The 14,079-nt window shown below is 40.8% G+C and overlaps 1 protein-coding gene across 3 annotated transcripts in view; it reads left to right on the top strand.

Annotated features, from left to right (window-relative positions):
• The window catches only part of SLC1A7 (solute carrier family 1 member 7), a 54,588-nt gene that overhangs the window by 25,593 nt on the left and 14,916 nt on the right, over nt 1–14,079 (top strand). For all 3 annotated transcript variants that reach the window (XM_027778660.2, XM_027778659.2, XM_005231676.3), the window contains exons 4-7: nt 2,488–2,530; nt 3,429–3,648; nt 7,507–7,606; nt 9,154–9,387. In XM_027778660.2, the coding sequence (XP_027634461.1) occupies nt 2,488–2,530; nt 3,429–3,648; nt 7,507–7,606; nt 9,154–9,387 (597 nt within the window). The remainder of the gene's footprint in view (nt 1–2,487; nt 2,531–3,428; nt 3,649–7,506; nt 7,607–9,153; nt 9,388–14,079) is intronic.

Genomic DNA, 14,079 nt, shown 5'->3' with positions numbered 1-14,079 from the left:
AGCTGTTCATCAGTTAGTCCCCTGTGTCAGCCAAGCCCCTGGGGCTCAGGCAGAAGGTTGTGTCTGCATCTGATAGGAAAGTGATACACAGCTGGCTGTTGTCTGTCTTGCTTTGGCTGCAGATTCAACATTTGAACCAGAGAATGATCAGCTTTATGGATGACTTGCAGATATAACCTGATGCTTTGCTCTGTTACCAGGGTGAAAGCTCTGTTGATGGATGTGCAGCACTCCGACATACAGCACTACTTGAGTGTAGTGAGTGTTCATCACTAACCACATCACTATACTGTGTCTTAAGTGTTTTAAGCTACATCACTCCAATTAAATGAAAGTGTGTACAAAGGCATTGCATTAATTTAACTAAACCTTCTTAACATGATAATTTCCTTATGCGGAAAGACGGACTAGATGACCTTTAAACGTCCCTTCCAACCCAAACTATTATATGATTCCATATGTCCAAAGCTGCTGTCCTCTGCTATCACATCCCCATAGCATACAGCTATCATCATAGCCAGGACTTTTAAACAGCGTTGGTAAAATGGAAGGAGATGTTGCAGTGTACAGCTGGTGTATGCTGTTATCCCTCAGAAATGCCATGTAGCGGATCAGGCTGCAAGGGGCAGGTAATCTGAACTGTCTCACCGGTACTGACGTGAGGAAAGGCCAGGACAGGTAAAGAAGAATAACGAAAGTGCTGTGCATCAGCCTTATATCTTGCCTGGTAGTAACTTCTCTGTGTAACACTAGTTTGCCCTAAAGCAACAGCCTTATCAAAATGACATATGATGCCTTTTTATGTGATTTTTCTGCTTTCACACAGCAGGCCAAGAAAACTGTCTCATTTGCAGTCTTCTGTTTCAATCATTAGACAGCACTACTACCCTTTAATTAAAATTCTTCTCCCTCTGCTTTACCCTGAAAAGGATAATTAATTATCTCTTTGTAGCAAGTGTTCTCAGTGCCTGATGCTACTGAAACAGAATCTGCCTCATAATTTTAAGTGCAACCATAATGTCACATTATTATCACTTAAAATAGCAATAAAATTGTTTTTTCTAAGCCAGTGCTGCTCAGCATGCTCTTGCTGAAACTCCATTAGCAGCAAGTATATGCTGCTGCTGCAAAGAGGAAAGTGGTCTGGAAAATGTCATGGTTCAGCATGCTTTAACTGTATACATATATATATATATAGCAATTCTCTTTGGAATGAGAATGGGCTTTTCACTTATACTTGACTGGTGTACTGTCTTGGGGCTTGGGCAGGACTTTGAATAAAAAGTCTTTTGGTTGGAGAATTCAGGATTTTCTCCTTGCATAAATAAATGTATATTAAAGCATACAACTGGGTCATAGACTGTCACTGTCTTCTGCGCTGAGGTTCAGAAGCTTTGGGCTGAAAATAAAACAGTTCTGAAAATGATCCTATTAGAATCATCACACAAATCTTGATTTCCAAATGCTGCACAGAAATATATGACTTTTTAGCTTTTATGCTCAATTATACTATGATTCCTCTTTGAAGCCTGTAGAGGGTGTGCTCTCCATTTCAAATTAGGATTGAATGTCTTTCTGCAAAGTAGTAATCTAGCTCAAACTGAAGTTATAAATTAGCTCCAGATATTATTGGGTGAAGTGTTATGGACTGAGATACAAAGAAAGTCAGAAAAGATTACAAAGTCCCTTTGGGAATTAAAAATCTATTGGTCTCACTGCAGATCTCAAAGCGTGCGGTCATTGTCTTCTTCTGTAGCGCAGCTGTGAGCAAAGATGAAATTGTTGGCCTCACTTCAGGCTCTTGTTCTGAAGCCTCAGAACCATATTAAAATACAATTTAGCAGAGATTGTACAGCTCTAATCTCAATTCTTTTAATCAGGAATGAGATCCTCTTCTTGAAAAGCAAACTGTTCTTGACCAAACCACTGCAAAGTCTACATCACTTACGATTTTAGTGATGAAAGTGTATCAGGAGGTACTACAGTTTGTGAATTATCTCACAGGAGTACTTAGAAGACCCAAAGTAGGTTACAGTACCCAGGAGTATCAGGAATACATCCCTGAACCCTGACTCTGTCTTGAACAGCTCATTATCTAAGCAGAGAAGACAAAATAGGGAATAAAGAAATATTATTCTCCCCAGTCAGCAGATGGGGAAGGAAATTATAGCAATTATGTTGCCCCAGTTACAATATGGAGACAGTGGAAGAGCCAGAAACTGAAACTAGAGCTCCTGGGTCTTACTCCAGGTATTTAGAAGCAAGTCCCAAAACGTTAATTCTGAGGAACTGTCTCTCTGTGGAGCCTTGCTCAGTCAGGTACAGCTGTACGGCATGAGTGGGAGAGAGTAGCATTCTGCACTCATCCAGCCCTTGCTCTCTAGGAGGGCGAGTAACTGATTTATCATGGGAGACCCATGGGAGACACAGTGAACAGAAGTTGTTTTCAGTTCCATAGAAATTATTCTTCTATTTGTTCATTTTTAGGAACATGTTTCCAGCCAATCTTGTTGAGGCCACATTCAAGCAGGTAAGTGGCTATATTCCTTTTACCACTGATGAAAGAGGTGAGCCAGCATCATATAAAACATAAATCTTTGTAAAACAGAATCCAGATACAGACATTGTGTATTACTCCAGATACTGTTAGTACCTTCAGCATTTAGGAATTAATGAGTCCCTTCCCATTAGCCTCAGCAGCCTCGGTATCTGAATGCAAAACAAGCAAGCATAAAATGACAGTGTGACTAGAGAGTACACATGCACACCTGTGTCAGCTCCACCTCCACCCAAGGCCAGGTCTTTGAGGACCTTGAGAAAGGTGCTGTAGAGAAGTATAACAATTTGTGCTGTTCAGCTAGAGCATGGTTTCTCTTAATACAGGACTGCAGCCACAGGGTAGCTGGAATCTCTAAGAATACACAGTAACACCGCGCAAAGGAAGAACAGAATATACTGTGTCGAATTAAAGAAAGAAAATAATGTATTTGGGAGGAATCTAATTACTCAGCTTGGAATTTGGCCAGAAAACCTCATCTAAAAGTTCTGAGTGAGCAAGAGGCATGGCTATATTTATTTTACCTGAGGGAGTATCTTATGGGAACATTACCTCTGACGAGACAGAGAAGGGCGCTCAACCTCTAGGGAGTCATTTCCAATTATGTCTTTATAGAAAAGTAGCTCTATCAGGAGATGATGTGTTTGCTGCACAAGGGTCTGATTATATGAACCTCTAATTTTGTTATGCTTTTCCAAAAATTCAACTGTTTTAATGTATTTTAGCAGCATAGGGACAGGAGCTGTCATTCTTCTTTTCATGCTTATCCTTTTAACATGCAGCCTTGTTGAAACAGAGCACTTAGGAGGTCTCATTAAACTATTAATTCCTGCTGGGATATTATAATGAAGACTATTTTGTTTTCTTTCAGTATCGCACTAAGAGTATTCCCATCATTAAATCTAACAAAGCATCTTCTGAAAGCACCACTCGTCGCATTATAATATATGGAATCCAGGACGAGAATGGATCCAATGTCCAGAATTTTGCTTTGGATATCACTCCCCCTCCTGAAGTGATTTACAAATCAGAACCAGGCACTAGTGACGGCATGAATGTGCTAGGGATTGTGATATTCTCTGCCACAATGGGTAGGTTTCAGACATGTTTGATTTGTAATAATCCAAGTATCCATTTAAGAGAAGAATATAGGGGTTGGGTTGTTTGGGTTCTTGACTCACCTTTTTTAACTGCTTCTGTCTAAACTTTGTGGTGAAAGAGGCAAGACTGTTACAGAGCCGTTCTCCCATCCTTTCTAAGATAAACCTTCAAAATCCTTGATGACTTTTGTTCCATGCAGTTCTGTTTTCTGTGTATGCACTTATGTTATTTTTGTTTAAAATTTTTCAGGATTACTTTGAGCTTTAATTTGTGAACTGCTTTTTTCCAGACTGTAAGAAACACTAAGACAGCGTGCTTAGAGGAGGTAGAAATTACTATACCAGGTCAGACCCATGGCCCTTCTGCCAATATTATGTTTTGCTCTCTGGACAGTTGCAAAAATCCCAGACAAAGTTTCAAGGAATTCTGAAATAAACAAGTCCGTAGCAAATTTTCTTTCCAAAGCGCAAGAAGTTAGTACACTTTCAAGGTCCAGAGCTCCAGGTGTTGTATTACAGGAGTAAAGAACTTCCCACACTGCTCTTGGTTCAAGGGGCATCAGGCTGAGACACCCCCTGCTCTCATGGCTGGATGTTTCACCCCTGCAGCTGGCAGTCCAAACACAACCTGCTCCCAGACCAACTCCTTGGCTGAAGTTCCATTCACCAGGCAGAAAACTACTTCAACCCTGGAACCTGCCCTGTCTGTTGTTCTTACTCATTCTTAGTCACATTTTTACCACATGATTAGTATAGAATATAACTGTCACTGTAAGAACCCAACTCGGATAACGAGCCTCAGTGGTATCTTGAATAAATGAGCTACAAAGGTGTATAGTTTTATCAGTTTTAAATCTGTGGATCTTCTTTTTGATTGAAACTTCTTGATTTATTTTTGCCATCCTGCAATCCTGATACTTATATATTATCTAGTACCTTATCGTAGTGGTTTCTAAAAGTTTCTATCTGGCTAATTTATTCAGTTTAACTTGCTGGAGGAACTAATTGGTGCCATGTGTCTTATATTATGTTAGTGGATTTGGAAGAAGGATTTGAACAAACATGCCTTAGTTAATCATAAAGTTCTGATGATTTAAAAAAAACCCGCTGATCAGATTTTACTTATCTAGATTTATTCTTGGAAGTTAGTCTGGTCAACAGAGATAGTTCTGTAAACCATCTTTGCATTTACTATATTATGGTTCATACCAGCACAAGGGGTCAAAAATCAAGCCTGGAATTAACAGATTTGTCTCCCTCAGTTTCTCCAGTGGGTGGTATTCCATATGCAACACTGCTGGAAACTGTCTGTCCCCCAGTTTGTAGTATTTTATTGTCAATTCCCAAACTACAATGTCACAGCAAACACTATTCCAGTCAAAAAGTATTGGATATGAATTAGTTAATTAAATGTGCTTATTAGGGTCAAGGGCAACTTTATGCTTCTGAGAACAGATCATTTATTGTCTTCCCGGAACTGAATGTGTTACTTTCAGCATGCCCCTAAGTCTTGCTGGCCTGGGGCTCAAGAGACGAAAGCTGAGAGATGGTTTCTTCCTGGCCGATGTACAGAGAATGTAACCACCGGTACTGCCATGTACAGCATAGTCCCGGCTGCTGGGTCACCTGTGACTGTACCAGCCACGAACAAACCTGGAACACTAAATGCTCAAAAATTGTCATCTACCAGTGACTATTTCAGACTGTCATTTTGAATGAAGGATGCAGCCAAGCGTTTGTCACTGTCTTCATCTTTCTGCATCACCACCCCAAAACGGAGGCAAAGAAACAAGAGACATGTGCCTTCAATCTCTGTGAAAGAAGAGCATCCTTCCAAAGCTTTTATTTATTGCAAAAAAAAGTATACAGGCCTTGGTGCTTTGTAATAGTTTTGCTCACCTTTGCTAAGTCTTATTTGCACAAAGGCCTTTTCACACCACCTTGGCATAGAAAACCAGCATTAGGCTGGGTATGAGTTCTATAGCTTTTTTAAGGCCCTTGAAAACATAAGAATAGCATAAAGGGACAAGAGTTTAGACTTGAGCTAACTCTTTTCCTGAAGCAGGAGTTGAATTACTTAGTAATCTCAGTCCAGGAATAAATCCTGTGCCTGAATGACTGGACTTCTTTGCCAGACATGCATTAAAATAGGCAACATTTGACGGGCAGAATGTGAGGTCACAACGCATGTAAAGCCTGGATGCTGAGCTCAGCTATGACTGGCTGTACCACCTCTTGTTACACAGTGTGCAGGAATTTCTTTTAGAGATAACGACAGTGGCTAAGCACTGAGACACCTGGTCATTTTTTCTTGGAGGAGCACACATTATTTATTCACTGAAGTGGAACTTGGTACGTCAGGGCTGCAAACAGGAGGCCCCAGTCCTGCCTGCTCCCCAGTCTGTCCCCACCAATAGCCACATGCTTAGGTAGGACAGTGTTTTAAAGAGTAAATGTCATTTATTCCTGTAAATGAAAAAGAAGGCATTTCTTCTTTTTGGCATTACACAGAATTAGAAGGTAAGACTCTTGTAAAACTGCCACCAACCAGGCTACAAGAGCTGAACTATATTTAATGTCCTATTACCAAAGATGAGCAACATGCTTATGAAAGTGTTGTTTTCTGACCTAAAAGTTAGAGCTTAGATGAATATTAACAGGCTTACAAACTCACATCTTGAATGCACTGTTATTGTGAAATCCCTGGATAAGACAGCTGACAGCCTCCCTCCCTGCCTCAGGAGGGGATTGCCCTGGAAGCGGTGCTGCCTGAAACGTGGCTCACAAGCGCAGATGTGGGCTCCAAGGGACGGAGCACAGACTTCTGTTCCAAGGAAGGACACTGCATATGCAGAGCAAGTGGCAGCATGCACCCCACTTGTAGCCCCCTGTTTCCCATGAAACTCCCTTCAAAGGCAGTCTCACTTGGTGCAGCTAATTTTTGAAATGCTTCCTTAAGCAACTAATTTGGTTATTTATAATCCTTTCAGGGAGGGATGGCAGAAAATTAACAATATAGGAAAATTACATCTATTTATATGCATTATTGGAAACTAACACCGCCTGGAGAACATATGGCTAGATGACACATCCTAGAGCTGTATTTCTTTCCTTTCTGAGCACTGGATGCACATAAATGGGTTTTCTTTGCTTTCTTCTTTGCTGGTTAGTCTGTATAGCAATTTGGCTTTTCTTCCCATGAATTTCCATTTCCTTACAAAGTTTTCAAAGCCTGACTGATTACGAGGGTTGGTTGTTATTATGTAGACAGGTAACTACTGAAAATAAGATGAAGGCTCCCTTACTAACTCCACGTTACCAGAACAAACCTCAAATACTGGCTTTGCCCCAGGAGCATCTCATGGGTGCTGCCCAGTTGTAGGCCACGCACAGCAGTAAGGCAGACTGCAGGCAAAGACAGCTTCCTTTGCTAGAAAAATGTTCTTCAGTTTGTCTTCCATGGATCCCTCAGAGCAGGTAAAACCTTCTCAGGGCTTTATGAAAGACAGTTAAGGAAACAGGCTTGCTACCAGGGGCACTAGATCTACAGCACCAAAGTTTGTACCTCCATAGGGGAACTGCCAGGGAACTGCAAATGAAAAATGACCCAGCTAGGGGAGAAAGCCCTGTATGGAGATAAAGCGCAAGGCTGTGGCCTCGCTCCCCCACGCTCTTCTGTTTCTGTAAAGTGAGATTTTCAGATAACCATGTTTCTTTATACAGCACAAAGATCTATATTCTTCCAGTCATCTCCCACTTAGTTCACTTTGAAATACAGCAGGGAGGGAAAGCACTGGGGCTTTGCATGGAGGCACCTGAGAAACTGAACCTGAATGCCTTTGTTTGCAGGTATAATGTTGGGAAGAATGGGGAACAGTGGCGTTCCTTTGGTCAGCTTTTGCCAGTGTTTAAATGAATCTGTCATGAAGATAGTGGCAGTTGCAGTTTGGTAAGTAACCATTTCAGTAAGATTTATTTTTTTTTAAAGAGCAATTTCAACAGAAGAAGGTGCACAGAAATCTCATAAACTTATTTCCAGGGAAAGAAATGAGGGTGAATGATCCTTAGCTTTGCGGGGCCTCAGCATACATACACACACATCCTGTCCCTGGCTTGTACTGTCATTTCGACAGAGGCACCCTATATATTACTCCCAAATAACAAAACATGGTATACCTGGGGGTGTGTGTGCTTTATGCACTAGGGGTACTGCCAGCCCTTGGGTATGCCAAGAGGGATTGTAATACATCCAGCCCACACAAGGGAGAAGCGTGATGAGAGGCTCAGACTGGTCCTTCCATCCCTTACAGCACTGCTCCACTAGAAATATCAGTCTGTCTTCGGCTTGCTCGGGAGAGGGGTGGGCTCTGGTGCTGATGTGACTGTACTGTCATTAGCCTGGTTGCTGCTAGCTTGGCTATCTCTGCACTGAACGGTACAGTGGAGATGATATACCCAGAGTGGTTGGCACTCAAGATGTCTCCAGTCAGCAGAATAGCCAGTCTTCAATGAACTGTCCTAGGTCACGTAACTTAGGAAAAGCCTTCAGAGAAACCCTGAATTACACTGAAAGCCAGCTAGACCTGCCAACTCACCTGCCCCAAAGATCAGAGGAACAGTAAGGGACTGCCAACAGTAAGAACAGTCAGCTTAGCATCTTCCCCACCCTTCAGAAGGTCTCGTAATGTGGCTCAGCCTGACAGCGGGGGAATCCTACTACCAGCAGTCAGCCTCTGTTTCTGGCTACCTGGTGGGTCAAGGAATGATCACTTGGTTAGATGGGTCCAAGGGGGTAGTAATTTCTGGAAGGATGAGGGGGAAGTGGCAAGTCTCTGAAGATGGCAGAGCTGGAAGTAGAAGATAGCTGGATGCCCCCAGGTTTTGCTTTTTTTCTTTTTAATCTTAAGCTTTTTGGCACCCATGGCTTTGTGTCTATCCATGTGCAGAAGCACAACAGTTTTGATAAAGCACCTATCCCACATCCAGTCCAGAGGGTGTTCAGAAACTATCTGCCCTGAATTAAACTCCGAGGCAGTCCAAGAGCATGTCTAGTGCATGTCGGTGTTTCTCCCATGTCTTCCAAAGGCAACATAAACATTTACTTAACAGCTTCCAACTAAAATCCATGAACACGAGCACAAATGCATGAGCACAGTTTAGGACTCATTCCCCCTCTCCCTGGTAACTAACCTGCTTTAAGCTAAAAAGTCAGAGCTACCTTCTGAACCAAAACACAAAATTTCAAGTAATTCCTGACTAGCAACATATCCTCAGCTGTGCTGAGGAGTACCCCACATAAAAGATTGTTTAACCTGGTGCTTCAGGCACACTCCTCGAGTGTGAGAGGGGCTGAGTCTGGTAAAAAAAACGGAATCCAGCTGTGCCACTTCCAGGCAGGCTGCTGCTACTGCACTGCTACTGGAAGGATTTTCCCAGCTTGTACTGTTTGATAGAAGTGAGCTTCTCCTAATAATGTTTGTCTTTCTTTTTGCTTAGGTATTTTCCATTTGGAATTGTGTTCCTAATTGCTGGTAAAATCTTAGAAATGGATGACCCTTCAGCCATTGGGAAGAAACTGGGTTTCTATGCCATTACGGTGGTTTGTGGCCTGGTGGTGCATGGGCTGTTCATTCTGCCAATGATGTACTTCTTTATCACCAAGAAGAATCCCATTGTCTTCATCAGAGGGATTCTCCAAGCCTTGCTCATTGCTCTGGCCACATCCTCCAGGTATTATCCTGTTTCTAGACAGATGCAATAAAATACTTGCTAGCTGCTTACTACAGCTTTCTTTTGGGAAAGGCACACTATAGCTGTACTGGAGCAGATATATTTGTCGCTGAACAATGGCCTGTGTACAATTCACTGGTATAATTTTAAAAGATGTGACTCTCAACATTTGGAAGTTATGTGGGAGCCATTTGACAATAATGTTTGTCACATTGTTTTTCCTCAGTTTAAAAAAATATTGGACAAAACCGTTTTTTCTTAAAGGACTAGAAAATAAATAAGGATATTTTTTCATAAAACACACATTGTGCTTCTACAAAGTTAATATATATAAGGGACACACAGTTTGTCCAGACTTCAGTTTTTGGTATTAGTGGAGAACCTCCTAGTTCAGTCATATGGAAACATTTTACCCTTTCTACTCATCTTAGTCTTTGTGTTTTAGTACATGAAGAAAAGCCTGTGGTTGCAAGCTATTGTCCAGGACTGGGAAAGTATTTAGTTGTTCTGCTCAAGAAATAATATTTTTTGCATCCTTTTTAGGGAGGATGTACAATGAGTTTTAACCGTAGCTGAACAAAGGTACAGTGAAAATGGGAAACAGCTTGTGAACTGGTTATGAAAATGACTCCCAACATGGATAAACTGGTGCATGAGAAGTGCTTGAAAGGGCTGGAATTGACTTGCATGGAGTGGAGCCAAGAATGACAAAATATCATTTTCATGTAGCTGTTATCATGAAAATACAGTTTCATGGCATCTGTGGCTGGAGGCTTATTACTCTGAAGTAACAAGAGCAGCTATACCTACCGCTTTTTATGCAGTAACAAAAGCCACAGTACAAGCGGAAAATGCCAGGTAAATAGGTCTCTTTAGCACATCTTACATATTTGTAATTTCTACTGTCAGCTGTAAAGGAGGAGGGCTAAAGAAAGGAGAAGATGCCTTTCTTTTATCTCATTTTTGCTTTTGGATTTTTGAAGTTATTATTGTTATTTTACAGGAAGAGTGGAAAATACTAAATTCTTATCCAGATTTGGAAATGATGACTGCTAGTGATAAACACCTACCTTCATCTATCTAATTTAGACTTCAAATTAGTAATTAGTACAAAATCAATGATAAATTGGGAACATCTATTTATAAAGAAACATAATGAAAAATTAAAAGGCTTTATTAACGCCAAAATACTTATTCTAATTAACAATAATGACTGAGAAGTACTTCATCTAGTTATACTTAAGTACTGATTACTTCTACCTGACAAAAATTTCTATAGGAAGCTGAGCTCTGATGACTAATATCCTTTCAGGCAATACTATTGTACCAGTTTCTTACCCCTTGTGCTAGTAATCTTACTTGTCTTTATGATTTCCCAAGTTCCTTGAGGAAGAATTCACGTAATCTCTCCTACGGTGGAGTGATCCACTTAGAAACAAAGTGCATTTGTAACTGGTGGGATTATAGAAGGAAAAGGCAGGAATGACATAGACAGAAAAAGTTCTCAGAAAACAGTCAATAATGATTTAAATAACTTCTTTTTCACAGTCTAATAAGGGCCATTATATAATCAGCACATATGGCTTTGCACAGGGCATCATCACTGATAAATAATGATGTGAGTTTTGCAGAAATCTGGAACTCTCCTGCAAATTATCTAAGTAAATAAATATATGGACAAGTAACAGTGTAACTTCCCTGAACTCAGATTAGCTGATGTCACTAATTTTTGTATAATCTTTTGAAAAACTTATTTTTGTTACAGAACATTTCTTTGCGATGTGATAATTACTGTCAATGCTAAAAGAGAAATAATCTCTATTTTACTGAAGGGACAATGAAAAAGAGAAAACTTAAGTTGTACTAGACCCATGCCAGACTTGGGAAAAGGACTTTAGGTCCTTTTAAATTCTTTTAAATTTAAATCCTTTTAAATTTACCAGCAATTTTAAATTTTTTAAAAATATAAAAAATTTTAGACTTTTATCCGTGGCCCGTTGGCCTGATTAGGCTCATTATAGTTCTAGCGAGGTCTGACAAAGTAATTTGGGACAGGAAGGTCAAGCGCAGATGGCTGTTTCTCTCACGACTATATGTACAGTGGGTAGGCCAGGAGTAAGCAGAGCAGAAGAAATGTATAGGAATTAAAAGGAGAGTTAGGAATGATTATTTCAGTACAGTTGGAAGGTATTGGCTTCCCCCTATGTTCCATTTTACAAGGTGTTTTCATGTATAACAGTTTGCTCCAAAATGACCTATAAAGAGCAACATGCTGTGAAATACAAAATCAAGAAAAAATTATGTGCTAAACTCTAATTAGGCTTAAATAATTAACGCAAGCTTTTTTTTATTAGAACATAAAAAGTTTGTAGCTTGAGATGTCGTCACATCCCCAGATTCAATTAAGATGCTAATTCTGCACACAAAGGTGTTAGTGTTGGAAAAGGTTCATCAGGTTCACATTGACACACTTGACTATCTGCCCTGCTTCTCTAAGAATTCTGTTTCTGAAGAACTCTATTGCTGATAACTCAGGTTTTTTAATCTATGCCATTCCATTCATTCTCTTTTTCTAGAAGAAGAGAATTTTTCTTAAAATGCCTATGGTTCATCTTGGAACTCAGCTCCTCATCAGGAAAGTTGGGCTTCTAGGAAACAGCCCCAAAAGCCAATGTGGTAAGGAGAGCTAGGCAGGCATCATGCATAGCTATAAAGCAAAAATCTCAACCTACAGAACTGATGAGAGGTATCTCTCTCTGCCGAGTCTCTTCAAGGTAAACCAATCCTTACTTGAGATTTTCATCATCCCCATTTCCTTACGCCAAGCTGATGTGAGAGAGCCCACTGACATTGGGGAATACATGGGGAATTCCGCTTTCCCTTAAACCTGTGCTGACATTGACTCTCCTGGGCTCCAGCTCCCAGGAGAGAGCCCCTCTCCCAGGGATACTGACTCCTTTGAGGTTGTGCTTTCTTCCCTTCCACTGTGCAAGGAATAATTACATATTTACAGGCCCAGAGAAGGTGTAGTTTGGGAACAGAGCTCTGGCATCAGCTGGCAGCTCAGCCTGTCAAGAATTACCAGCAGGACTTGCTACCAGATTTAGCCTCTTTATTGTCAGAAGCTAATGTACCACCAAAGTTAAGGTGAGTCCTGAGGAAAGGCTCTGAACTTACCGATTTGGGGCCTGGGCATGTTTGATGGGTGTAGCTCTGTTTTCCCCTTCTTAACAGTGTATTTTGCAAATCCAACACAGGCCCAACATGGTTTTTCATGTTTTTTCTGCTAAAACAGCAGTGCCTTGTCTACAGATATCTGAACTTTTCACCTTTGTTACACTGAAAGGAATGGATACTGCACATAACTGAGCTGTTGCCAAAAGAACATGCACAAATAATTGGGGCTGGACAGGCGAGCTGCTTCTCCTGACAGTCAACACATCTGTATTTGGTTAAATAAAACTTGCCACAGGGGCATTATATAACACTCATAATGCGGGTATTGGATTTTCAGATTATCTTAGAGCAGAACAAAGAGTTGGTTTTAAGTGTACTGATGTGTTTCTTGGAGATTTTTCTGTGTCAGTTCATGTCTACATCTAAAGACAGAAAGAAAACCACAGATCAGTGTTCTGATATTCATTCCAGCTAGTCTGCACCTGTGGAAAGCTTTCTTTTTAAGCTAGAAGTCAAACTGTAAGAATCAAAAACAATACCATGTACAAAACCAAAGTATGTAACACAAGGGAACCTGAAAACCACTAAACAGCTGTCTCATGGCAATGAATTTGTTGAATCTGAACAGTATTTCAACCCATTTCCCCTCTAGTGAAAGGTTCTCACCCCCTTCTCAGACCCCTTCTATTTCTCCAGAAACTGCAATCACAGCAATATTTCAGTTTACACAGACATTACTGGAGAGGCAGGGACAGAGAAGAAAATCTCTTGCTCCTTTGGTGGATCATTTAGGACACAATGAACTCAATCCCTACAACTAGCACCAAGTCCCTGCACCAGTCACCTGGCCGGCCAGCCCCTGAAGCGAGGCCCTTGGCCCCAGTATAGGCTGGCTTTGGCAGCAGGCATCCGTAGCAATGTACGCAGCTCCTCTTTACATCAAAGGTGTGTAGGACATGTGCTGTCATTGCTCACCTTGCCCTGCTTTGTTCTGTTTAGACCACGTAGCTGTGGATTTCTGACTTGCTGCTTTCTTCCCCCCACATCGCCCCTGATCTTAGCTTTCTTCATTCCAATGGCAAGAGGGATTTTTATTTTTTAGGTCATCTTTCCATATCATTAATGAATTAAAGCAGCATCTTCTCAGCGGTACAACCCATGAAAAGAAGCAATTTTCATCTTCTCTGAAGTGAAATGATAAAACATGAGTTTTTCAAATGTTTTGCTGCTTATGAAACACTAAGATCTTGGCTATTGCACAGTGTAAATTAAAGGCAGATTTAGCAAAAGGGAGATGAGATCAGTTTGTTGATTTTTTTGAGCAAATATCAAAATGCATTTGAATGATAAGATAAACAGAGTAGGCTGAACAGCTGTTCTTCCACGGTGACTAGCCGTCTTTGTGGTTCACACTAGTAAGAGCCTGGCCTGATCCAGCATTAGCTTATGCTCAGTCTCTGCAGCTGCGGCAGTTTATCCCAAAATTGAGATAAGACTTTAAAAATGTATTTTTAA

Source organism: Falco peregrinus, chromosome 10 (genome assembly GCF_023634155.1).
Source record: "Falco peregrinus isolate bFalPer1 chromosome 10, bFalPer1.pri, whole genome shotgun sequence".
NCBI lineage: Eukaryota > Metazoa > Chordata > Aves > Falconiformes > Falconidae > Falco > Falco peregrinus.
The sequence above is the reverse complement of the archived record's forward strand: the minus strand, read 5'-3'. Positions and strand labels throughout refer to the sequence as shown.